At 45.9% G+C, this 24,438-nt stretch overlaps 1 protein-coding gene across 3 annotated transcripts in view; it reads right to left on the bottom strand.

Moving 5' to 3' along the window:
• Window positions 1–13,007: 13,007 nt before the first annotated feature.
• Window positions 13,008–24,438, bottom strand: part of ZIC4 (Zic family member 4) — a 20,198-nt gene continuing 8,767 nt past the window's right edge. Inside the window, exons 1-3 of one of the 3 annotated variants that reach the window (XM_019532952.1) lie at window positions 22,282–23,554; window positions 17,500–17,824; window positions 13,008–15,457 (exon numbers count right to left, since the gene is read on the bottom strand). In XM_019532952.1, the coding sequence (XP_019388497.1) occupies window position 15,457; window positions 17,500–17,824; window positions 22,282–23,473 (1,518 nt within the window). In that variant the 5' untranslated portion in view covers window positions 23,474–23,554 and the 3' untranslated portion in view covers window positions 13,008–15,456. Of the gene's footprint in view, window positions 15,458–16,719; window positions 17,825–22,281; window positions 23,555–24,438 lie in introns of those variants that run through there. The other 2 variants (XM_019532954.1, XM_019532951.1) reach the window with 2 other exon arrangements.

Here is a 24,438-nt window from a genome sequence, read left to right as displayed (position 1 = left end):
GTCAGCAGAGAGCCCCGTGCAGCGCCCACCGCGGGTGCGGAAAGGCGGCGGGGGGGAGCGCAGGGCGCAGCCCGGACTTCAGCCTCAGGTTCTCGCTCTGCCCCTGCTCACCCAGCTCACTCCCCTCAGCGGGGACGGGGCGGTTTTGTTTTGGTTTGGGTGTTTTCCCCCGAGAGAGGACTGAAAATTAAGGGATAATGTTGCTACCTTAAAGGTGCAAGTTCTTGGGGTTCCTCACAACCTCCACCTTATATTTAACTCATTCGTTTTTCCTGATGTTGTAAAACCCAGTTGAAGAAATCACCTAGGTTTTCCCAACTCTGAAGGCAGGCAGCGGTGTGCATCATTTTGAGGCTGCACATCACATGGTCTTTACATGAGGATGATCGTGCTCATCTCCTTCCCGACTTACAGCGGAGCTTGCCTGCACCAGGCTGGCACACCTGCCCGTTTTGGGGTGTGCTCCCTGATCCGGGGATACCAAGTCAAAGATACTATGATGCAATACAGGCGTGTGTAAACTACTGGTAAAACTTCCAGTCAGTTCCAATTCCTGCTTCCCTCGTTTTGGCACATTTCGGGAGCCGTGGCGTGGCAGACCCGAAGACACACTGATTTCTTAGACTTTGGTTTCATCTTGTCACGGAACCCAGTCCTCCAGTCAGGACCGAGACATCAATAAGTGTCCCTCAGCCGGGACCCGTTGTCGGCATCCTATTGTACAGGAGTGCACGCTGCCAGCTAAAGACGTATTGTGGAGAGGAAAAAAACAATCCGAACTACTTCCCAGTTGTGTGAAAAGCTCTGACTTGTCTGAGTGTTTACTCCTCATACTGCAAATGTCAGGAGAATGCAACTTTAGTGCTCTGCGGTTAATATTTTTTGCCCGAGGTCTATCACTAGCATTAATTGTCCCAATAAATTGAGATATAGTGTGCATAATGCAATGTAACAATATGGTTATATTCCACGTGTATGACTTAATTAAGCTATTTGCAGCCTGATGCTGCAAGTCAACGGGTGTGCAAGTGGATTAACAATGTACTGTTCTCGTATCCTCAGGATGGTGCATAATTACTTTACTGGCGGTACATATCAATTTTTGATGATTGCAGAACACATGCTCATTTTACCAACAAGCGCTTTAATAACTCTCCATTGTGTTTTAAAAAAGCGTTGTTTGGAAATATTTGGAAGTCTCTGCAAACAATTTTATAGGTTCTTAGCGTGTACTTTAACGGCTCCAGGTTTATACCTGATGTATATTTTATACAGTGCAGAGGCTAACACCCGGTCCATACCCGAGCCTGCGGGGCTGGAGGTCCTGCGACCCGCCCCTCCCCCCGAGCCGTCAAGTCTGCTTGAGGAAAAGGGACTTGATCCGCGCGCTATTTTGACACGAAGTTTGCGCACGCATGAATCTGCGATTCACTTTCTGGCCCATAAAGAATTAATCATTGAAGGGGGGCGGGGTCTCCCCTTAATTTCAGTCCAGGCAGTGCCCTGGGAAGTGTCAGGGTCCATGAAGGAAGGCATCCTTGATATCCCTGGTGAGTGGAATTACGGAAGAGACATTGTCTCCCAACACATGCTCCTGAAATCTGCAACCTGAGTAATGCAATTAGAAAACTCGATTAGGAGGACTCTAGCAGGACCCTTGGAGGAGTTCAACGTCTTTGTTGAAAATAAGATGACTCCAGAACAATCGCTCGCACCATGCAGACTCCTAGCGTTTGCCTCTGTTAGGTGTGATTTACTGTCTGCATCTTGAGGCAAAGGCAGAAGGGGATGATCATCTGACCTTTCTGCGAGGAACTTAATTTGTCAGCCATAATTTTATTGAAAAGGTATGTAGCCATCCATCAGAGTGAATTCACGTGCATTAAACGTTTACATATGGAAACTGGTTCAGGGCTACTGCTCGGACGCTTTCTCCGTAACACCAGCGGTTTAGGGGACCCAGATCCATTGAGTTAAAACAAATCATCAGTGTCTGACAATGGCACTCTTAACCCACGCTTTGCTGGCACTAGATTCTCTGCCTTCTCATCAGGCCTTGCTTAGTACGAAGACGTTATGAGATTGAAAATGGGCAACTAGGTTTCGAGACGTTGACCTTATCTGCCTGGATTGGACTTCATTGACAGTGAAGTCCTTCAGGTTTCTTTGGCTCAGAAGTGTAAGTAATAACTCAAAACTGCACAGTGTTCACTGGCAGAGCCTGAACAAGTCAGAAAGTTCAATTTAGGAGACTGGACCGTTGTTATAAATCACCTGGCAAAAACACTAAAATCACGCACGAGAATAGCTACCCAGGTAAAATGTTGAAATACCCTATTAGAGTATGCAATAAATCAGTGAAATGCACGTTGCAGTCCCCTTCTCAACAGACCGCCGTGTTCACTCTGAAAGGCAGAGCCGAGGGTGTTGCTGTGTTTTGAAGGCTTCCTGGAAGAAGTCGATTTGTTCTTGTACCTGAAGCAGGTGATGCTGATGCAGAGACATCTGAATGACAGCAGGAGTGAAGGACAAATCTAATAAAGGCTAATAAACCGTGAGAGCCTAAATGTCATTAAACTTACAAAGATGAGACTCCAAATCACCAAAAAGGTAAATGCCTTCATTAGGCTGATCTCTGAAGACTGTCGAACATTTCATTAATTTATAATTTATGATTGTTTGACAAATATTGAAAAGTATGTAAATATGAGAGGGATAATGTCTTTTCTGCGGGAGATGAGGAAATGACCCAAACTGTACGTGCCTGCTAGATTACACACGAGGTTCCAGCTATCTGTTATCAAACTGTGCTTTCCCTTTATACAACATATTGTGCAACTGACAAGTGAAATAGTGCAGATAAACCAATGGTTTAAAACGTAATAAAGACAACAGCCATTTGCATTTTTTACATTTTATTACAAAGGTAATTTACTATGACACATTTCTGAATGTAATTTATGAAAACATTTTAAAGCAATTATATAATGTATACAGCACTTGGAGGCACAAAAAGTCAGATAAATAATAACATTATGGATCTTCAGAGACTTTCTATAGCATGCACAGGATTCTTCATTTCAAGAAAAAATATTTTTTGCAGGAAGAAGGATCGGCAGTAAAATATAAAATCACAGAAATTAAATGCAGAATGATGAAATAAAGAGGAAATGGATAATACTTCGGACTGGAATGACAGCATTATGTATTCAAGGGGTAATTTCGTCTATTCCAGAGGACTGAAATAACCTAATAGCATTTTTTCCTGAATACTTTGGGCAGGCTTTGTAAAAAGGAGAGGGTTTTTAGCAGGTTTTAATATCTGACTTGCCGTCCAAAACCTAGTCTGCCTGACTGTAGTAGAAGCACTGCAGTGAATAAAGGAAACATGATTTGACCCAACTAATTCCTTTTAAGTCAAGGTAAATATTATTTGATTATTACTGAATTAATGAAGAAGGAGGGTGGATAGAGAAGAAAAGAGGTGCAGAGGGTTGGACTAAATGGCCTTCGAGATTCTTACAACCTTATGAATCTATATTATTGTCATTGTAGTGCCAATATCGTTTTCCGCCGTATGGACAGGGCCCTTGTATGTGTGGTGGAGATGGACAGCCCATGCCTCAATAGGACTTTTGGCTGAAATGAGGGTGCAGATTTTTTCCCCTTCTTTCTTTCCATTATCCAGCAATAATGTAGTAATATTTGTAAACAACTCCTGCACAGTGTGTATGCGTTTTAGGGCTGACTCTTCCTCTTTGGAGTTAATGGGAATTATGCCTTTTATTTCAAAGGGAACAGGATTGGGCCTTTAGCGAGAATCCAGTAGTATTCATTCGTAATGTATGCAATGGCCTGCTAAGTTCTCTCTGATATTTATGTAACCATTATCTTATAGCTTAGTAGACAACACCATTTTGCTCCTAACTATTAAGAACAATGAAAGAGACCCAGAAAATGAACTATAAGAATGAAAGATTAATATGATCTTCTAACACATGGCTCCAGGTCGAGCAATATTTTTTTACTCTCATAGTAAAGATTTGCAAAGCTATAGCATGAAACTTGATGTCGTGTTTTCAAAGACAGCCAATAAACAATAATTTATGAAGCAGAGTTTTGTCAAGGATCCCGGCATTCCACAGAAGGCGTTATGTGATTCTGTATTTACATAAAGAGCGCCCTTTGGACAAATGTGACTGTAACAGGCTTGTAAAATAAAAGAGAAATCTCAACTATTCCTCGGGTCTACCGGGAAGTCGCTTTATTCCAAATCTTGCAAATATTTCAGTAGTGTGTTTTAGAAGTTTCACTAAAAGACCCCCTAGCAGAGCTGGTTACCTACTGAGAGACTTACTGCCACAAACCCTTTTCACAACATATTAAATCTCTTCCCCTAAGAAAACATGCACTTGTCACAATTGAAATCCGATTTATGGGGTAGTACTATGTAACCGTTTAGGGAACCCTATATTTTACCTCTGAGTCCTTCTGCTTGTAGGTATCTAGCACGTCTTTCCCCCAGAGGCCTTACGAAAACCTGAACAACTGGAGTGAAGTGTATAAGGGCTTCTTTCCAAGGAGGCATGTCGCATGTTTGCACTACTCGGTTCCCACCTAGCTCAAGCCTTCCACGGAGAAAACCAGGGCCACTCTTAGGCCACTTTTGTGGATTGAGCTTTCTAAGCAAGAGCCAGCAGGTGATCTCATCCTTCCCTCGCCCTTGTGGCAACGTGAACTCTGCAGATGGCGGACACTGGAAGGAGCCCGATGCACAGTCAGAAGGCTCCTCTGGCAACGAGGCGTCCTGGGCAAGAGATGAAAATAACATGCACTTTCCAGCAACATTTAAACAACCCCCAACCCCAAATAACTCTCCTGCAGCCCAAAGCTCAGACAGGCCAGGACCCAACAGTATTGAAAGAGGAGGAGGAGGGAGCAGGACAAGTGACCTGCCATCCTCTTGGGAAATACTTCGTTGCATACTTTCAAGAAGTGCATTTATTTTAGACTATTTGATGAATACCATCCCACTGCCCCGAGTGTATTCTAAATGGAGATTTCGAATTGGGTTGCTTAACATTTTGCGCCAATATTATAATTTTTTAAATCGCTGTACAAGTATTATAGCGAAATAAATAAATAAACACCCCGGGTCAGTTCCTATGTCCTGGTGATCACTGTTTGGTTTTCGATCAAAGCCCAAAGGTTCCTTTGACGTGTCCCCCTCACCGGCATTGTCGTGTTACACGTCTCCCTTCAGATCACATGCAAAACATGTGTTATCAATATCATATGGCTCTGAAAGGGCTCGCTTTAAATCGTGCGTGTTAACTCGCAGGTTAACAATTGTCAACATAACTGAAAAGGGGCAGCAATATTCCCTTTGCTTGTTAGCCCTATGCAAGCAAGCTCATCGCTGCCTAAACCGATTGCTTCCTAAATTCACAAGTTGACAATAATGAAGGTAAATAAATAAATAAATAAAGGCTCGGAGGCTGCTGAGGTATCAACTCCAGCAGGCGGACCAGTCGCTTAGTAATAAAAATGTACAGTGAAAGGGCTTCATTGTTTCCTGTGAAGCAATTCATAAGTGACCCGTTTATATCTGAATAGCCATGTTTTGATGACTTATAGTATATGCAAAAACAAACTTTCCCGCGGTGTTTTTTTTCTTTTCCGTCATGCTTTTCTTTTCAAACAGCCAGATGATTTTAAAAAGAAAAACACCCAGAAATGATAAATCGCGTCGCATAGCTAATGGCTGGAGGGCGCGTTTACCAATTCATAATCATTTATTCTTGGTGATGTATGACCCTTACTCTTAAATCTCAAAAGCTTCTATTTGAAGGTGTAAATAGCCTTTTTTCCCCCTTGCAGTAAACCTTCCTGCATTAGCAGTGATTGATCTCCTGTACAATTCGTCCCAGAGTGCTATTTTAGAGGGGGAACACTGGCTTTTGGAGATTAACTGGGGAGTCTGTTACATATTAATGAACCTAGGAGATATACTAACGTTTTGGTAATTTAGTTATTTGTGTCTATAGCCTTCGCCGTTATTTTCCCTTAGACCCCCGCGGTTGTTATACATCGAATTAAAACGTGGTCCGTTAGCATCATTTTTTCAGTGGCAACTAAACGCCATTTAATGTGAAAAACAAATGTTGACTTGTCTCTTGAAGGAAGTGTGTTTCTTGGCAAGACATCAAAGTGTTTTAAACTGTATTAGAGGGGTTTGTTAGTTTTCTTACCCGGAGCCTAGGGTAATGTAACAAAATAGCCTCTTGGCGTATGAGGAAGCCATCAGGAAAGGCAGGCTTTGGCGTTATGATGCTCTAGCTGCAAATATGTCCACATTTCAGTGGAGATCTTAGTAGCAGCGCGATGGCAACTGTATGCCAGGATTAAAAAGTTGATTAACGTGGTAATTAACAGTAACCGATAAATAACCTAGGAGTCTCCTTGAAATTCAGATGTAAGACGTGAGAAGAGGGAAGCCCCGAGCTTTCAAGGTATACCCTTGCAGAGAAGCTAGCTTTCTCAGACGCGCGGATTAGCCGCGTCTCTTTCCTTAGGGGTGGATGGCTGGAGTGTAGATCCGAAGCACACTGAGCGTGCTCGGACTCAGCCTTAGCACGCACAGGGGTTGTTTAATGTCACTTGCACGAGACTTAGGCTACGGTTTGCTTTAGCACTTCCTAAAGCACGCGAAGTCGAAACAAATACTGTCATATCCAGAATGCATTCAGCATCTCCTAGATCCCCCCTCCCCCAAACACGGTAATAACCCAGGGGCAGGGCAATGCCCAGTTCCACCGCTGGAATGAAAATACGAGTGACAGAAGATTCGCCTTTCTGCAGAAACTAGAGGGGTCTGTTCCCCATTAACTTTGGCATCCTGCACATAGTTGCAAATTCGAGATAATTATCTCTGAAGGTCGTTAATACAGACAGCCCAGGTATTAATTTATGGAAACACGCTCTAGAAACCAGGCTTCGCCATGATGTGACTTCTAAACTCAGGGAACCCGAAGATGGCACCAGTGCCAGGTTGTGTGGAAAATGTCCACTACCGAACCTCCTCTGCTCCACGTCTTGCTGATGCATAAATATTTAAATACAGCTGCTCATCCTCCCAGTGAGAGCAGCGAGCGGATCCCAAAGTCAGCTGGAGCTACTCTTAGTTTTAAAGGGAACAAACCTGTTTATCGCTGAGTATTGTGTAAAAAAGTTAAGCATTTGTTTAGAACAAACTCAAGAAGCAACAGTCTTTGCAAGAACTCCCCCCGCGCCCTCACCCCCCACCCGAATAATAAAGTGATCCTGGCTACTTGGCCAGTTGGCTAGGAAAGAACTTTTGTTTTCTTGGGCGATTTATGTTCTTTATAAATATGTGGTTTGGAAAATAAAAAGAGACTTGAAAACGTTGTTACAATGAAAAAGGACAAATTAGAAGACATTTTCTGTGATCAAAGGAGGAAGAGAAAGCGAGTATGGGTATTCAAAAAGCTTGACTTATTCAGACAACTCCTTTGGAACACAAGGCCAACAAGCGTGTCTTACATTGAAAAGGCGCCTCTATTCAGAGTGCAGGTGCGAAGTGGTGTGGCACATTCTGCCACATTATGTCAAGGTTGTTGGAGATTAGTGTTCAGACTTAATAACTAAAGCGCTTGATTTACATTGGAAAAAAGCCTCCTCATCCGTGAAAGCAAAATAATTTAACGCGTGATCATTTCGAGTGCTGCTGATATCCTAATACTTGCATTGTTCTCTGCAAAGTGCTGGAGGAGTGCGGATTGATTCTTTTGGGAACCGATCATTTACAGCCACTGAACTCTGCACAGAACTGGAGGTCTGGAGGGGAGATGAAAGCGGGACACAAGATAAAAGTTTCACATTTGAATAAAGAAAACAATATAAATGTGGACCCCCCCCCCGCCCTTTTCCTCCTCCCTATTTGTATACAGTGTTAAATGTCAGGAAGGTTGGGGCTGCAGCGGCTGTGGACTGAAGTCCATGAGTATCTGCTCCCTGGAAGAAAAGATTCCTGCCACTGACAGAGGAGAAACTCCACCTTAATAATTATTCATATTTATGTAAATGTCATCAGTTAATGTAACTTTCCAGAAAAAGATAATCAGGCAAGAACAGGGCATAGGTATTACCTTAAGTGCATTGGCTGTGGTTGTTTCATTCATATGTTAATACACGTGATGCAGCAAAGTGTGTGCCAGGGAGACAGTGGGGGAGGAAAGGAAATTAAAAAAAAAAACAAAAAAAACCCAGAAGCACAAAAGCTTTAAGTTTGTATTAGGAGATTCAGCAGGATTGTACGTGTTGATGTCTTGAACAAAGAGGCAATATGGATTCCCTTGTACGTGTCAGCCTGGGTCAGTTTTCGTCTCATAAAGTTTTGCTTTTTCTTGTAGATATGAATTTTATGCCCTAAACATAATCTGACTTGTCCCCACTTCCATGTGTGCGTGTGACCTTCGGACATACAAATATGCTGCCTAGAGATTTCAGAGCGATCAGTATCTTTGTCCAGGATCCGTATCAATTATAATTGCAATACCCTCCTCCCCTTTTAATGTATGCATCTTATGGGCATTTCCATAAATTCTCTACGAGAATAAAGCCTATAATGGGAACAAGGTGAGAAAGCTGTTAACCATTGTTTCATCAAGAAAAGGTCGTAAGTCAGGCAATTGGTGTCTGACCTGTCAGGATAAGGTATAAAGGCTTTATTCATGCAGTCGCTCACGATTTTCTCAGCTCTCACAAAAGTGTTTTTATGATTCTGTTTTCTTACCTCGTTCCTTAATTAAAAAGCTGAATGATTAGAATAGCACCTGCATAATGTCTGGACGACTCCTGCATACTAATTCAAGAGTCTTTACATCTAGTAATTATAACATAAAATCAGAGATTGAATAAAACAGAAGGATTTTGCCCCTAAAGCCCCGCTAATCCCCTTTTAAAAGAGTCTGCTGAAATAATTCAGAACAGTTTCCGGAAGTTGGATTACCGATTCTTTTTTGACTATTTACAATGAAATGATATTTCACACTTAAAGGAGTCTCTGTATTTCTACAACAGTTTTTTTTCCTCCCTTTTAAAAGAAGTTGGCCTGCTTCTGGACAATAAAAATCAACTGACTCCTAATTTCTTTCTTATCGATTTTTTCTAGCAATTTCTAGGAGATATCCTCAACTTTATCAACTATATGCAAGGATTAACAGATACTCAGGTGTAGAGGGGAAAAAAGAATTCCTCTAGGAAAGTCTACATTTAATCATTTTAGTCAATGCTTTAATACCTCATCCTCTCCCATATAGCTATATGATATAACCTAATAAGTGGGACAGCCTCATTTGAAAAAAAAGTTAACAAGGATCCGCATTTGGAAATAAAAGAGAACAAACCCGTTTGTTAGGGACTGGAGCTTTGGTTGCTCTCATTGCTTTATGCATACGGCAGCAAAGTAGGTAAGAACCTATCATTCAAGCCAGTCCTGAAACTGTAAAACTAGTCAGAAGTTGCAGAGTGTTTTGGCTCTGACGTGGTCATTGAATGTGAGCCCTGGCAGGTACACGCACTCTGAGCTGACGTTTGTCATTTTAGGAAGGCTAGACTCATCTACTCTTGATTGAGATATCTAGAATGGCAGAACCAAGCGTAGGTGAAATTTTTGGAGTGTAATCAGTGCCCATTGTTACCCACTAATTATTGCACACACCGGAATTGCGGTGGAGAACTGGCGCTAAACGCCTCTGTGTCTGTCTTATTTCAGAAACAGAAAGTCGCGTAAGGACGAGTCTCTGAAGACCTCAGTCCTCGTGTGTTGCCCGCTGATCTCACTAGCTTTGGGTTTGCTGAGCCTACAATTCCCAATAAGAACTTCTGGAGCCAAAGTACAATGCGCATTCCTAACCTACAGATCCAAGACCTATTTTGATTAATTCCTGACATAATCTGGTTGTTCACATTTGCATTAAAATAACCTGGGTTTGATAGGGTGGTATTTTGTTTTGTTTTTAAATAAACAGAAGGAACATACTCAAAATGTTTTTTAATTCAGAGAGCGAGGATGATGTCCGTTGACATAAAGCACGTCTAATATCCTTATTTACATATGCAGCCGCTTCCACTTTACCGAGATACATATCGCTGAAGAACGCAAACAAGGCAGGCACCGGTCCTCTCGGATCCCGATTTTACCTCGAAGTGCAGGAAACGTTGGAAAAAACCCCAGTCACGCACTCAAACTGTGGAGGTTTCCAGAAGCTGTTGCCACAATGAGCAAACACCTGAGTTGGTGTTGGGGGGGGGGGTTTCCGGCTGGTTAACGTGTCTTTATTATTGTTCTTCCAGTTTATTTCAGCAGAACCTTGAAATCATTGCCTAGGAAAAACCCAAGCCTACCACCAATGTGTCATTGTACAATGCAAACCAGGACTCTTAACACAAAACTGGGATTGCTTCTTACTGTACTTGAAATAGGCTTAGACTTTAAATATATGACCTGGTATATAGGGTAGGTGGCCTTTTCTCTTGTTCATTTACTTTAATGCCCTTCCTTTTATATCCTAGGAATACTATTCACCGCACGACGCCCTAAAAAAGACAGAGGGAGTCAAGACACCAACATATGGCCCAGGGCTTTAGCGGAGCTGCAGCCGCTTTACAAGTCACGTGGGGAACACGGGGACTCCGGCTCCTCGCTGCACCCACATGGACTCGGTTTCGAGCCATTTTCCTTCATCTTCTCACGACTGTCCCTGCTTTTGTCCCGATCAGCATTGCAGCACCAGATGACCGAGATAGTGGTCTTCTGGCCACGTGCTAGGCAGGACCTGGGCTGGCTGCGCGGCCACACTTGTGAAAGCAGCGCCTGGGCTTGATATGCAAGCACCCCCCCCCGCGCGCACACACACACACGCGCGCGCGTGGGTACATGGGCGTCGTTAGTGAAGTAGCTACTTTCATTTCAACAAAACAAAATCGGTGCAGATCTTCACGAGGAGAGCTGTAAACACACACGCGCACGCAGAGCTATCTTGGCTATGTTTCAGGCATTTCCTTCTCTACCAAGCTGTATACGATCTTGCGGGAGTGTTGCCTTTACAGTGCAGTCTCTATCCAAAGATATTATTATACCGGGAGCAGGGGGCAAGATTGACACATCTCTGCTGCGTTACTCACTCTTGACAGGCTGGCAGCATTCAAAACGTTGATAGGCAAGAGGCAAGCAGGAAGCCTTCCACCTACAGCCTAAGCATCAGTGGCTCGCTGGACACGTTGGAGCTGAAGGTTAAGTAACGCGATGCAAAATGCTAAGAGCCATTCTAGACACTTGAAAACAATCCTTCCTAATTGTAAGAAATGTTGGGTGCGCTGTCCCGGGGGCCCGGCCGGAGCGAGCGCCCGGCAGTAGGTGCGGAGCGCGCGGAGGGGCGTGAAGTGCGTTTAACAGAGGCGCTTTCCTGTGTCTTCATCTCAGGGATCTCTCTGTGGAAACGGTGGTCTTGCTTTACTGATTCATATTTCTAATCTTCCTTTCCTTAACATACAAATGTTCTTTTGTTAAATGAATGGTCTTTAATTAATGCACTTACACAATGCAGGGGCTTGCATGGGGATCCATGATAGGAAGCAACAGGGGATGAATCCCTCCAAAATGGTTTGTCAGCATTGAGAAAGAAAAGGCAATGTCTATAAAAGGACCACTAATAATGCCCACACGTCTCTCCCCATGCTGTCTAAGGGGACATTCCGTCCCTTGTTGACTACAGTCAAGTGTAATAACTACATGTCTTCGCTCAATCATTATAGCCCATAGAATTGTATACTTTAATTAGCATGTAGTGAGAGCTCTCTTTTTTCTTTATGTGCCAATTTTGCCGTCTTTAAAAATCAGTACATTTCTTTCTCTCTTTCTTGCTCCCTCGTTCTCTCCCTCCATATTCTAAGATATTCTTTACTGACAATATTTCTGCCAGAGGAAAAGCTAGCCGTCTGTTGTCTCTGCGTTAGGCAACTTCTTTCAAGTTTTGCTTTAAAATATATAAGCTAGTGCGCATGCGCGCCACTCTAGAAGCGGCCTGAAGACCGCTATGTGCGTAAGACTGAAGCATCGTTCATAATTGGAAAAATAAGATTTAAAAAGTCAAGTTCTGGCGATTCTGAGCATGCTCACGAGTTGTTCAACTCTGCAACCTACGGAATTCAAAATCTGGGAGATGCATAGCGAAAATGAATGGTTACCTTTCGGTTACTTTTGTTGACAAACTAATTTTGTCTTAACAAACAGTGTCTCAGACCCTGGTGAGGAAGCTCGCAAAAAGTGTGAGTGTAGCAATGGCTCTGTGTGTTGGGGGCACTTCCCTGAGCAACAAGAGCAAAACTCAGCAGCCCCAGCTCCCAGCCATTTGTCATTTTCTGGAATATCCTGGAAATCCAAAAGGAGGAATTTATTTGGAAGGAATCCGTTTGCACTGGCAAAGAAAGCCAGCAGAGACAAAACATGAGAAGGGAAGAACAGAGCTGACACTACTTCCCGCTTTCTCACCCTAACCCTCAGCCACTATTTACAGCTAGCCTTGAAGTTTCAGGTATGGGGGAAGAATATTCTCGGAAGTCCTGGCAAGCCTTTGTTTTCTAATATGATTTCCAAAACAAAAAAGAAATCATTGTCTAAAATAATTTAGACCGAACGGCTTTAGAAACCAACAGAGCTGTCTTTTGCTGGGAGACTATGTCCAAATGGTGTAGGGCTTTTTAAAACTATTATTTCACATCAAATGTATAATTAAAAGGCAGAAGGTTTATCTAGGGTGTCCTTTAGAAGTGGCTTGGTGTAGCTGACATAAGCACACGTGTTTAGAAATATACGTTTATAAAAAAAACCCCACAAGTTTGGTACGTTTATAAATATTTATTGTAAAAATCCAATTATTAAAAATAAATACTTTTTTTTCCAAACACACAAAGTAAAATCCCTTCATAACTGTGCGATGGAGAAAACCATGGATTAGAAGACGTCTGGAAAGAGATACAATATTCCAACATTTTTAACCCTTTTATCGAGTGACTTTTGAAGATGCATTTGTGCTGGAATACTCACAATCATTGAGAACATTTTATTCTTCTAGAAATATGCCAAGAGACAGGATCTTGAATTAATAACCAAGGACCCAATTCCCTGCAGTTTGACTCAGTGTTTTCTCAGGCAAACTCCCATTTAAATCAATGGGCCCGAGAAGAAGAGCAGGCGTGGGCTTTCAAAGCCTTGTAGGGCAACTAAAATAGAAGTACACTGATGAGTTACAACTTCAGGGGATTCTTTTTACAAACATAGCATTTAATGATCTCAAATGTAAAACTCCTACATAAGCCTTCATTAGGGCACCGTTTAACTGCACACTGTAATGTTTATAAAATGAAGATACACAGAGATGCAATTTGACTATCTTCACACTCATTGACAATAAAACATGGAAACATATGGAAGCCATCTCCTTGAATGCGTAACAATGTCAGTACATTGCAGTATATACATGCTTAATAGGTATCCGAATGTTAAAATTATCAAAGCCTTTTCTCTGAAGTGTATCTATTATACAGGAAAGAAAACATGTGTTGGTTACAGACGGGTGCTAATGCAACCCTCCATTGCAGCTTTTTTCACCAGGCTTGGAGTCGGGGCAGCAAACAGGGAGGAGTAATTTATTGGACAGAAAAGTTCAGAAGATAAAATGCAGAAGTGGAGCGTGTTTCAGCCCGCGGAGCAGAGAGGAGACCGGCTCCGCCGGCCCGCACGGGGCTCCACGCGGACACATGCACTGGCATATGGAGGCTACACGGAGCACTGGCTTTTTTGGCAGTTTCTGTCTCCTTCGAGCCCCTGAAGTCACCTTTTAAAAGTTTGATTTTATCTCTTTAGAAACGGTCTCGAGCTAACGGGCAGGGTGAGTTTGACAGAGAGGAGAACAAATCGCTGACAAAGACCCTTTTACGTTTCATCAGCGTTGTTAGGACGACAAGCAGGAATTTCTCAGATAATAACTCCCACTTCAAAGATTTCTCAGCTCAATAGAAATTGGACCATCCTTTTTATTCAGCCACAAGGGCTGGCACTAAAGACGACTCAACTGTTTGAATTTTTTTCCCCGTGTTTATTTTTCCCCTATTCACTGGGGTACTTGGATAAAATAAACAACAAGACAATTACTGCAACGTGGACTTCTAACTTTCCTGGACCATCACCCAGCGCCCATGGCCTCGGCCAGCCGGGTGTCAAGTTCTTCCTCCCGCCAGGCGCTTACCACTTTCCAAACTTGCCCCTGTCGCGAGGGGAGGGGACTTTTGCCACCGATCTCTTCCCTGTTTGTTTTGAAGGGTGCCATAAGCTGACTCTTAAATGCCCCCAGTCTATTAGGCTGAGAAAGCCCCAGTGTCCCTTTAATTTCCTAACTTCTCATGTATGAGGGAGGGGGAGAAATCCTTTGTGGGCACTATCGACTCGGGGTGTCTCATCCTTCGGAGCCTGCCCCGGTTAGGAGGGGACTTGGTGCTAACTTCGAGGATGGACGGGTGCGTAGCGAGAAGCCCCTCCTTTGGGGGAAGAATCGCAAGGCAAGAGTGCCAGAGCAAAGCCCACCTTAGGGTGAAGGCAAACAAAACCTTTGTGAAAGTGTAGGAGGGGGAGGATGTATATCTCTGACGAAGAGCAGATTGACTGTATTAAGCTAGCATGAAACCAAAGGTCAGTGCAAATGTATCTTAATAGACTGTCTCAAATGGAGTGTGCCTCCTTTGAAGGCCGCTTGCTATTGCCCTGCTCATTACCATAGCGATCCTAACGTGGCATGTTGATGCACCATAAAACTCACACTTTCAACCCCAAAATCAGACCCTTTGAACAACCCAAGCTTGATTAGACCTTTCTCCTTTTCTTTTCCCCCTTAAAAACCATTTCCTTGCCTTTAGAAACTCGCCATCAAATCCCAAACGCATTCTCTGATCACGGCAGAGAGCAGAAACAAAAGTGAGCTGACGCGCCGGTTCAGGCGGGCCTTTTCTTCCTGCCATTCTTATCCATTTTGATTATGATCTGGAACAAGTGCCTATTCGCGTGGGTTTTGTTTACCGGAAATTAAATGAAAATGATTTAGTTCGCGTCAAACAAAAATATATACTTGTATACACAAGAAAAAGGGCCTGTTAGACGTAAATATTATGTCCTTGATGAAAAGACTGGACGGGCTCCAGACTTCGCCTTTCACTATTTAAGTATGACTTGCCTATTGCCATAGAAATCCTAACTTACCATGAAGATTCACCGTTGCGAAGAAATACTTCTTTGTGCGAGCTTTCTTTGATGTCTAAGGCATAAGAATCAGGCTTTCAGCTGCGTCTGTCTAGATTACCTTGAGAGCACCGAGGTAGACATCTGTAACAAGCACATGAAAAATTAAAGGTGATTAGCTTGCACATCCAAACACTTCGGTAAATAAAGAAATAGAGAAATAAACAGATCTCTAGACAAGGTGGAAACCCCCTCTCCCCTCGCTGATCGCTTCCCTACCTTTTAATTTCCACGGGATAAGTTTCATGGTTTGAACAGTCAGTGGGGAACAATCGTGCTATGTGCTGCTGGTATTTTTTGTGTGACTAGAACATGCATTAAGTAGACCTCGCCTTCTGGATGGGGCTGGGTCATCATTATTTGCGTTGCCAACTGCACTAGCAAGAGGGGATTAAACAAAAGTTGCCCATCTTTTAATAGGACGACGTGAAATCACTAAGTAGTAGTGCCTTTGTCCAAAAAAAATGAATAACGCTGCGGCGGAAGGAAGGTGACTGGGCTGCTGTTCTCTTTCACAACTGTCCGGATAATTTTTCCTGGGGTCATACGGCATTAACCCTGGTTACCTGACTGAACCGATCATTACTTGGGGGAGGGGGGTGGGTTGCACAGGACAAGAACGGAACAGTCCTCGCAGGCACGGGGGCTGCATGGAGCCTGCTTGGGGAACCGCTCCCAGCGCAGCTCGCTGCTTATTTGCCTTTCCTACGTGGTATTTTTAAACAACGTTAAGTCATTAAAATTATACCAATCGGGCATTTTCAGGTTTCCCAGCAGGGTTCCCCCCCACACACACACACACCAGTCGCCCGTCCCCGCCCATGATTATTTTCATTTTATTTTTTCCCTAGGAGTGAATCATGCCAGATTGGAGAGATGCAAGTTTTAGGATCTTAGCTACGAGGAACATTCTAAAGCCTGTTTGCTTTTGCTCTTACAAAATGTATTGTCATATATATATGGCATATATATGTATAGATATGATTTTTTTTTACAGGACATTGTGCGCTTTAGATAAGACCAGCACCGAGTTTACATGATTCATTCAGAGAAATTGACAAGTCACAAGTCCTTTCGGACAGTCCCAGCCCCCGTGGATTCAGCACAATGACGTCACCGATAACAGCTCTCCACTCCCCCCACCCACGTACATGGTTTTTCTTCCTCCACCTCTAAGAAATCACAAGAACCCACAATTCAACAGGAATGACACTTTTTGGGAGGAGGGGAGGGGTGAAATATGTTTATGTATTAAAAGTCATTACTAGTGTAAACTAAAATGGACAATAAATCATGAAGCAGCCCTTGGGCATTTTTTTTTATTAGTGATAACCTGGAGGGGAAAATGTAGGTAGACACTGCACCAGGGAGAAGTAATGAGATTCTTTACAGAAACGTCCAGCGAACTGGTTAATTAATCAAAGAATTTAATTGATCCATCTTATACAATTCGGTAGCAAATAATAGTTGATATTTATAGAGAGAGAAAGAGATAGGAAGGAAGGAAGGAAGGAAGGAAGGAGGGAAGGAAGGAAAACCACAGGCACTCACAGCAAACCGTGGGCTAAGGAAACACTCTAGCACAAGGTACCAAGGAGAACAAAACCTGTCCAGCTAGAAATCCGCGTGGCAGCACTTTGGTTCTTTGATACAAAAGACGGTTAAGATCGATGAGCTTGTAAACAGAGTCGCAGGAGCCGGCCGGAGGTGTGTGGGCCATGCGGGGAGGATGCGCCAACGGAAGTTGCCTTCACGTGTGCTGGGGACCGCGGACACAGTTCGGAACATGGAAGGGCTGAATCTATGTTACAAGGGGTCTTCTGGCCCGTGGCCGTATGCCCGCGCGGCGCCTCTGTGCCCTGCTCCCCCCCTTAGCGAGGCTTCCCCCGGAGTGGCCTGGCCAGCCGCTGTGCACCTCTCCCGCCTGGCCAAGGGGCCAGGGGAGGCCAAGCAGGCGCGGGGAGATCCGGGCAGCGGAGCGGGCGAAGCCCTTTCTCAGTGGTGTGTGCGCTTAGCAACTGGGCCTGGGCTCGCAGTTCGTGCAAGAGGCCTCTCCCGGGCGCGGAGACGGCGAGTGACTGGGAGGAGTCGGGGGGGCGCTGGCGCCCGCGCTCTGACACACGTACCATTCGCTCAGGTTCGCGGCGCTTTGCGAGGACGCCGCGGGCTCGGCGTGCGAACAGGAGGCGGGCGGCTCCCGGCCGGAGTCCGAGGAGGGAGACACGAGGGACGGGGTGGAGGACTCGTAGCCCGAGCTCGGCGGAGGGGACTTGCAGTGCACTTTCATGTGCTTCCTCAGGGAGCTGGGGTGCGTGTAGGACTTGTCACAGCCTCTCACTTTGCAGGTGTACGGTTTGTCGCTCGTGTGCACGTGAGAGTGCTTCTTCCTGTCACTGCTGTTGGCGAAGCGTCTGTCACAGCCCTCGAATTCACATTTGAATGGCTTTTCCCCTGGAAGAATGCAATTAACGAGGACAGACATTAGTAAAATGGGTGCGGGGGGAGGGGGGTCCTCAGGGCTTTACAACATGCAGTCCCTCCGCGTGGCCCCGGGACGGAGAGCTGTCCTCCGGCCCCTCCGCCGGGACCCCCCATTCCGCCGCAAGCAGCGGGACAGGAGTACCCGCGCGCCCCGGCCTGCGCCCGCCCGGGCTCGCACAGCGCCTCCACGTTGCGCTCGGGCCGGTGCCTTTGTTTTTTCCACGCGCCCCCGTCTCCCAGCAGCACGTCACCATGGGGCCCTTCCGTGCACATGGACTCGCCCCCCCGACACGCACAGCACCGGTCACGCGCGCCGAATCACGCACCTCCCCGCCCCGCACCGCACCAGGCACAATACACCCGCCACGCACCCTCTCCGCCGCTGCCTCCTGCACAATGGCTCACGCACAACCGCGCACAAACACACACACACCGCTGTCGCCCCAGCGGCCCTATCTCCCTTACTGAACGCTGGTCATTTCCCCTTCCCCTAAAGTGTTGCTTAAAGTCAGTTTTGAGCACAGGACAAAGCAGCCGGACAACTTAAAGCCCGAGTGCGTACTACAAGTGACCGGGGTGCGCTTTGTGTGGCAGGGGTCAATGGCGCTCTGGCAGGAGTGGTCAGTGATTTGTGCCTGGGTACGTCTGTACATTACATACATCTCTCACACTCCCAGAGGTGCGTCTTATTCATAACCTTGCTCAGTCACATCTGATACAGGGTATTCTTGTATTGATTACAATTGTAGCTCAGATATACGACTGATTTTTCCCCCCACTTGCTGCAACCGCACGTTATCTCGAGATGTTTAAAGACCGGAGTCCTCTTAAAAGCACATTGATTGTGAGATGTTAAAAGATGCAGTCTCAGTGAGAGAGTGACTAGGCCAATGCCTGCTGCTGCTGCTGCTGCTGCTGCTGCTGCTGCTGCTGCTGTTGCTGTTGTTGTTAGGGTAAGAGCCTTACACCATTTTAACATAACCAGTAATGAAGGAAATGTAAATCGGGTCTCGTTTCGGTGGTGATATGTGAGGTCAAACATCGCAGAAATATAATCGCGTTGCTTGAGTCGTGAGAGGGGACACCTACAATTCTCTACAAGAATGTAATGCATAGGGTGCGCGTTTCAAGACAATTGCAGCATTAAATGATATTCGGAGCTCTAACTGATCACACAAATGCGCAAAACATGCGTGCAAAGGAGCACGACTCTTCTGCTATCCGAGCTGCGGGAATATTATTTTTAAGATTCAATAGTACATAGTATCAGTGTGCAAAGGCGACTGAACTTATTTGGATTTGATGTGCAAACAAAAGCCACTGTGTGCACCATAATGGCGCACTTGGTCAAAAGGATGTAGCGTGTTTATATATGTTGATTTTTTTTATTTGCAGCTTGCAATTACTAATTTCGGAGCGAGGCAACCTTTATTATATTTATTTTGAATATAGAGCGGTCCTTTAATAAATTAATGCATGCTAAATATTTAATGCAAATGCACTTGAAAAAGGTGGGCGGGGGAAAAAAAGTCCTGGCTCCATATTTAAACTAAGTCCCTTTCAGTGTAATAATCAATGACAGTCTCTCCCATACTGTAGCGCTAAGGTTTGAATAGAAAACAGGCAAATACCTGGCAAAATTCACACTCGTTCAAAAAAAAATCAGATCACTTACAAAACGGTGCAGCTCAGGTCCTGCAACAAAATAGCCTCGATAAATGTAGGTTTAGGAACCTACGGGTAGTTTCTAGATAGTCTAATGACAGTTTCACGTAAGGAAACAGTTTGACCTTCAGCATCTACGTTGAGACAACAAATCAAGGAGATTAGTGTAGTACAAGCAAGCAGTAAGTTAGGAGACCCCTGGGAAAGCCATCCTCGTAAACCTGGGTTTGTGCAAAGCGAGTTGTATTCAGGTAAAAGGGGCTGCGGCAGATCTCATTTCTCCGGAGCTGAGAAATGCACCAGTTCGCTGAACCCCTGCGATCCGGCGAGTGGGAAGCCCCTCCGCTCCGCTCCGCTCCGTCCTCCCGCTATCAGCTCGGGTTGAAAACAGAGGCACATTTTCTCAGCTGCCCGGCTCGCATTCTTTGAGCGCCTCGATAACTAGGAGCAAGCCGAGGAATGTGCAATGGTCCCTGGTAGAGAGCAGGGTTTCCTGCCTGCAAATATTTATCCTTTAAGGAAAAAAGGACCTTTGGACGGTTCTTCCTTTGTAAGCCCAAATGTAAAAAGTTACCACGGCTCTGGAAAAGCGGAGAGTGGAAACCGCCATTTTAAAACCACACTTGTAGCTGTGCAAAACTGCTCAGTGAAATTCAACTTGGAGATTGTAGCCTAATCCCCCAACTCCGCGAGTGGATTAAGGTATTTACAAAATTCTCAGGGGGAGGAGGGGAGCATAACACTGTGAATGCTGGCTTTGGAAACTAGATGCAGGAAGATACGTTGTAGCGCTGGGAAAAGCCCTTCCCATCCCAGACTTTTCACTATTGTTCCTGGCAAGCTTGAAGAAGAAAGTGAATCCCTGCCAGCCCTGCCTGTTCCGTATCTTTGTGAATTAATGACTATAATTTAATCTCGAAAGTTCTCAAATCGTAAGAAATCCACTCACTTCCCCCGTTTCCCAGCCTCCGAGAAACGAAAAGTCATTAATATTTGAGGAGGCAATTATTTTCCTGTTGAATCTAGAACTGTCTTCATGAATAATTTGTAGCAAGTTCTATTACGATTTCAGAAACATTTTGTTTTTGACAACTTATGGGTGTTTAATAGAAACGGTAGAACCGTAAAGGCCCTGCAGGAGTTTTCACAATGCAGCAATTAATCACTGGGAAAGTTAAAGTACGTACGAAATGATGTTTAATAAACCCAAACCCACGATTCCTGTCATGCCCTGAACCTGCTTCTCTGATGTAGGTCAATTTCACCAAGAATTTAACCATTTTCTGCTTCACAGACTTCAAACAGTGAGGCCGTTAAAGAGCAGTAAAAGTTTGTTTACTTAAGAAAAACACTGTCATTAAGGGACAGGCTGTCCTGTTTAATGGCTCTACCTGTTCTGAGCCAGCCCGAAGATGCCTTAGACACCATGACTCTTCCGTGGGCTTTCTTGTTTTACTCCAAGAAAGAGGATCGAAGGCGTATTGGACTCATCAAGCCTCCGTGCATAGATGTATAAATAAGCTGTTCGCACAGCCCTGCCAAATGCTGCTTCGTAATCGGGATGAAGTGGCTCTGCTATATTTAGACTATATCGACACAAAATTAGCCCATGTCGCCTGCCTACTATACCACGGAGAGTTGCATTGTAAAATGCAGCTCCACTCGGGTCAAGGCGAAGACCGAGCATGGGGGAGGGGGAGTTTTATAAACTGGAGGAAGAAAAAAATCCCTTGGCTGTAAGCAGATCCTACAATAGGATTATGTAGTTTCCCTAGCAGTGCATAAGACTGTACAGAGGAGGGAGGGGGAGAGGGGTGGAAAACCCAATGCTGGAACAGATTTAATTTTCCAAAAAGGGCTTATTCCTTATCTTCTCCCTCAGAAAAAAAGCCAGCGCTCGAGACTACAAACACCGGCTGCTAAACTAATTAAAACAACTTCACAGGCTGCTCCTGGAAGTGTGAAAACTTTCTACGTGCAATTTCATTAATTATAGATGCTTTTCTGGCCGGAAGAGTTCAAGCATAGCTTTGCAAGATCTTCCAGCGAGTTCCTTTCCTTTCTGTTAACTAGAACTAACAGATGTTTCTGACACATGTCCCAATCTCACTTAACAGTTCTGCAAATGACATTTTAAAATGTGCAGGCCGAAACATTACCAGGTTTGGGGTTTCTTTTTCCTCCGTAGAATCAAACCCCCGTATGTGCAGCGGCACGAAGTGGTTAAGATGGTAATGCTCATTTAAAATGTCAGTGTAATTCAGATCAAACATTTGAAACTCCATCTGACCAAAACAGAACTGTTGAACGGAAAGGTCGCAGCTGTGTTATTCTCACAATGTTAGAGGCAGCAGCATATCGGCAACATCAGTCAAAACTGACTAGACAAGTTGTAACTTCCATTGTTCACTTTTAATTTGCCAGCTTGCATAACCATTGCATTCCCCCCCCACCCCTCCAACTACTTTTAAACTACCGGGGAAAAATTCCTCGCCTTAGTGTCTACAAAGAAACAGCCTCTAACTTACAATATTTACTGAGACAGATATGCACACAAGTTACAAAGGTCTGCATTAGTTTCTAAAACATACATCCATTACTTCTGAGGTGCTTTTTTTTCAAATCGGGGAAAAAAGCAAACAAGGCTGAGAATGTATTTTAAAGAATAATTTGGCGTGCATTCACTAACAACGCGAGCAACACACTTCTTAAACAGGATGCTGAATAAAATAGAGAAAGTAAGGAGAGCTTTCCATACTGACCTGTGTGAGTTCTTTTGTGTATTTTGAGGTTCTCTGATCTGGCAAACACTTTCCCACAGCCTGGGAACGGGCAAGGGAAGGGCTTTTCACCTGTGTGGACTCGGATGTGATTTACAAGTTTATATTTGGCCTTGAAAGGCTTCCCCTCTCGCGGACACTCTTCCCAGAAACAGATGTGATTGGACTGCTCGGGTCCTCCAACGTGCTCCACGGTGACATGAGTCACCAGCTCGTGCATCGTGCTGAAAGTTTTCGAGCATAATTTTTTGGGAGTCTGGTCCAACTCAATCCACTTACAGATGAGTTCCTGTTTGATGGGCTGCCTCATGTAACGGAAGAAGGCGCCGGGGCCGTGATGTGGAGCCAAATTCACGTTCAGATTCATGCCACCGTAGCTATGAAGCGAAGAAGCAGCAAAAGGATCTGTTCTGGAGGCTGGTACTTGAGTGAAATGTTCAGACCTGGCGTACATTTCTCCAGGTAACCCCAGTCTTATCTGTCCGTTTAGATGGCCACCTGGAGCTGCATGGGGAGGCTGCTCATGGAGTCCAGTGAACAGAGAATGATTCCCAGCTTCTGAGTGGTGGTGACCATGGTGTCCGGGGTAGCTACCTGTTGTTGAGACAAACAGTCCGTGGTGAGAACTTGTAGCAGTGTGCTGCTCAGTTAGCCCTGGCATGACTGGGGCTGTCAGATCTCTGCGTATAAAAAAGTCCCTACCTGCTGGAATAGCCTGGGCTGTGTGAGAAACTGGGTAAGGGACTGTTGTTGACTGCGCCGGGCCAAATGCTCCTGTTTGACTAGAGACCACCTCAGCTTGGCCTGCCAGAGGACGATGGTGGTGGTGCTGGTGGTGGGGATGAGGATGAGGGGCAGGGCTGAGTTTAAGGGCCGCGGGGTGATGATGATGATGATGAGGAGGAGGATGGCGGTGGTGATGGTGCCCCATGTGCTCTGACCGGAATGGACTCGGCCCTAGGCGCGATTCCGCGGCGTACTCCCCAGGGTGCGTGGGAGCCATGGCGTGGGGGTGCCCGGCGAAGCCCGGGAAGCCTGTCATGCTCTGAGGGGGGTGATGATGATGGTGGTGGTGGTGATGAGCCCCTGCCAAGTCAACTAATCTCAGCGCCGTGTTCCGTTTGGAGAGTGCAGCAGGGTCCATCACTGGGCTCCCCAAAGCATCCACGCTCATTAGCTTCTAATTCTAAAAAGTCACCTGACAGCGGGGAGGAGAGAAAGGGAGAGAGGGAGAGAGAGAGGCACAAACTTTTTTTCAAAGTTTTCCAAGTCTGGTTCCCGGTTGCAGGTCTGAGCGGGGGAGGGGGGTGCTCTGCTTGCTTGCTTTTTTGTTTTGGGGTCTTTTTTTTCTTTCTTCCTTTTTTTCTTGTACTTTCCCATTATTTATTTATTTTTCCTCCTCGCCCCCCTTTCCCCCCAGATGCCTACGTGGAATCCCATAGGCTTGAGAAGCAGCAGCAGGACGCTGGGAGGCTACTGAATAGATTCATGGACACGGCTGCAGCCCGGAGAGCGAAACAATCACGGAGCCCTGCCATTGGCCGCCGCCTGGCGGGTGACGTCACCGATGACACGTCCCGCGGAAGCCTGAAAGGGGTTATCGGGCTGTGTTTGTGGGAAGGGGGCGGAACTGCGCATGCGCCTGGCCCGGGGTTACCCCCCCCCCGGCCGGCAGCACTGCTGAGCGCTGCCCGGCGCGCGGCCGGGGCTCCCGGGGAAGCCGAAGCCCCTCCACAGCACCGCGAGCGGCGTCTGCTCGGGCCCTGCAGCGCCCTCCTCGGCGCGGGGCGCCCCGTGCTGCACCGGCCCCGCCAATGCCGGGACGCAGCGCGGGGGGCTGTGCCGGTCCCGCCTGGCCTCGCCTCCCCGAGCGCGGCCGCCCGCCGCGTCCCTCTCCCGCCTGCGCGGCCGGGGCTGGAAGCCAGAAGCATGGAGCCAAGCGGCCGCATCCAGCCCCGGCTCCCTTAGGAGCCCCCCGCCCCTGACCCTGCTTCCTTACAGCCCCACGCGTCCCCGCGAGGGGGGGCAGGCCCCCCACGCGTCCCCGCGGGGGGGGGCAGGCCCCCCCCGCGAGAGCCGTTCGTGGTGGGACCGGAGAGCGGTCAGAAGGGAGCCGCCTCTCACCTGCAGCGTACCGCA

This window comes from Crocodylus porosus, unplaced genomic scaffold (assembly GCF_001723895.1).
Source record: "Crocodylus porosus isolate Cpor-Errol unplaced genomic scaffold, CroPor_comp1, whole genome shotgun sequence".
NCBI classification, from domain to species: domain Eukaryota; kingdom Metazoa; phylum Chordata; order Crocodylia; family Crocodylidae; genus Crocodylus; species Crocodylus porosus.
This window is presented reverse-complemented; position numbering and strand designations above follow the sequence as displayed.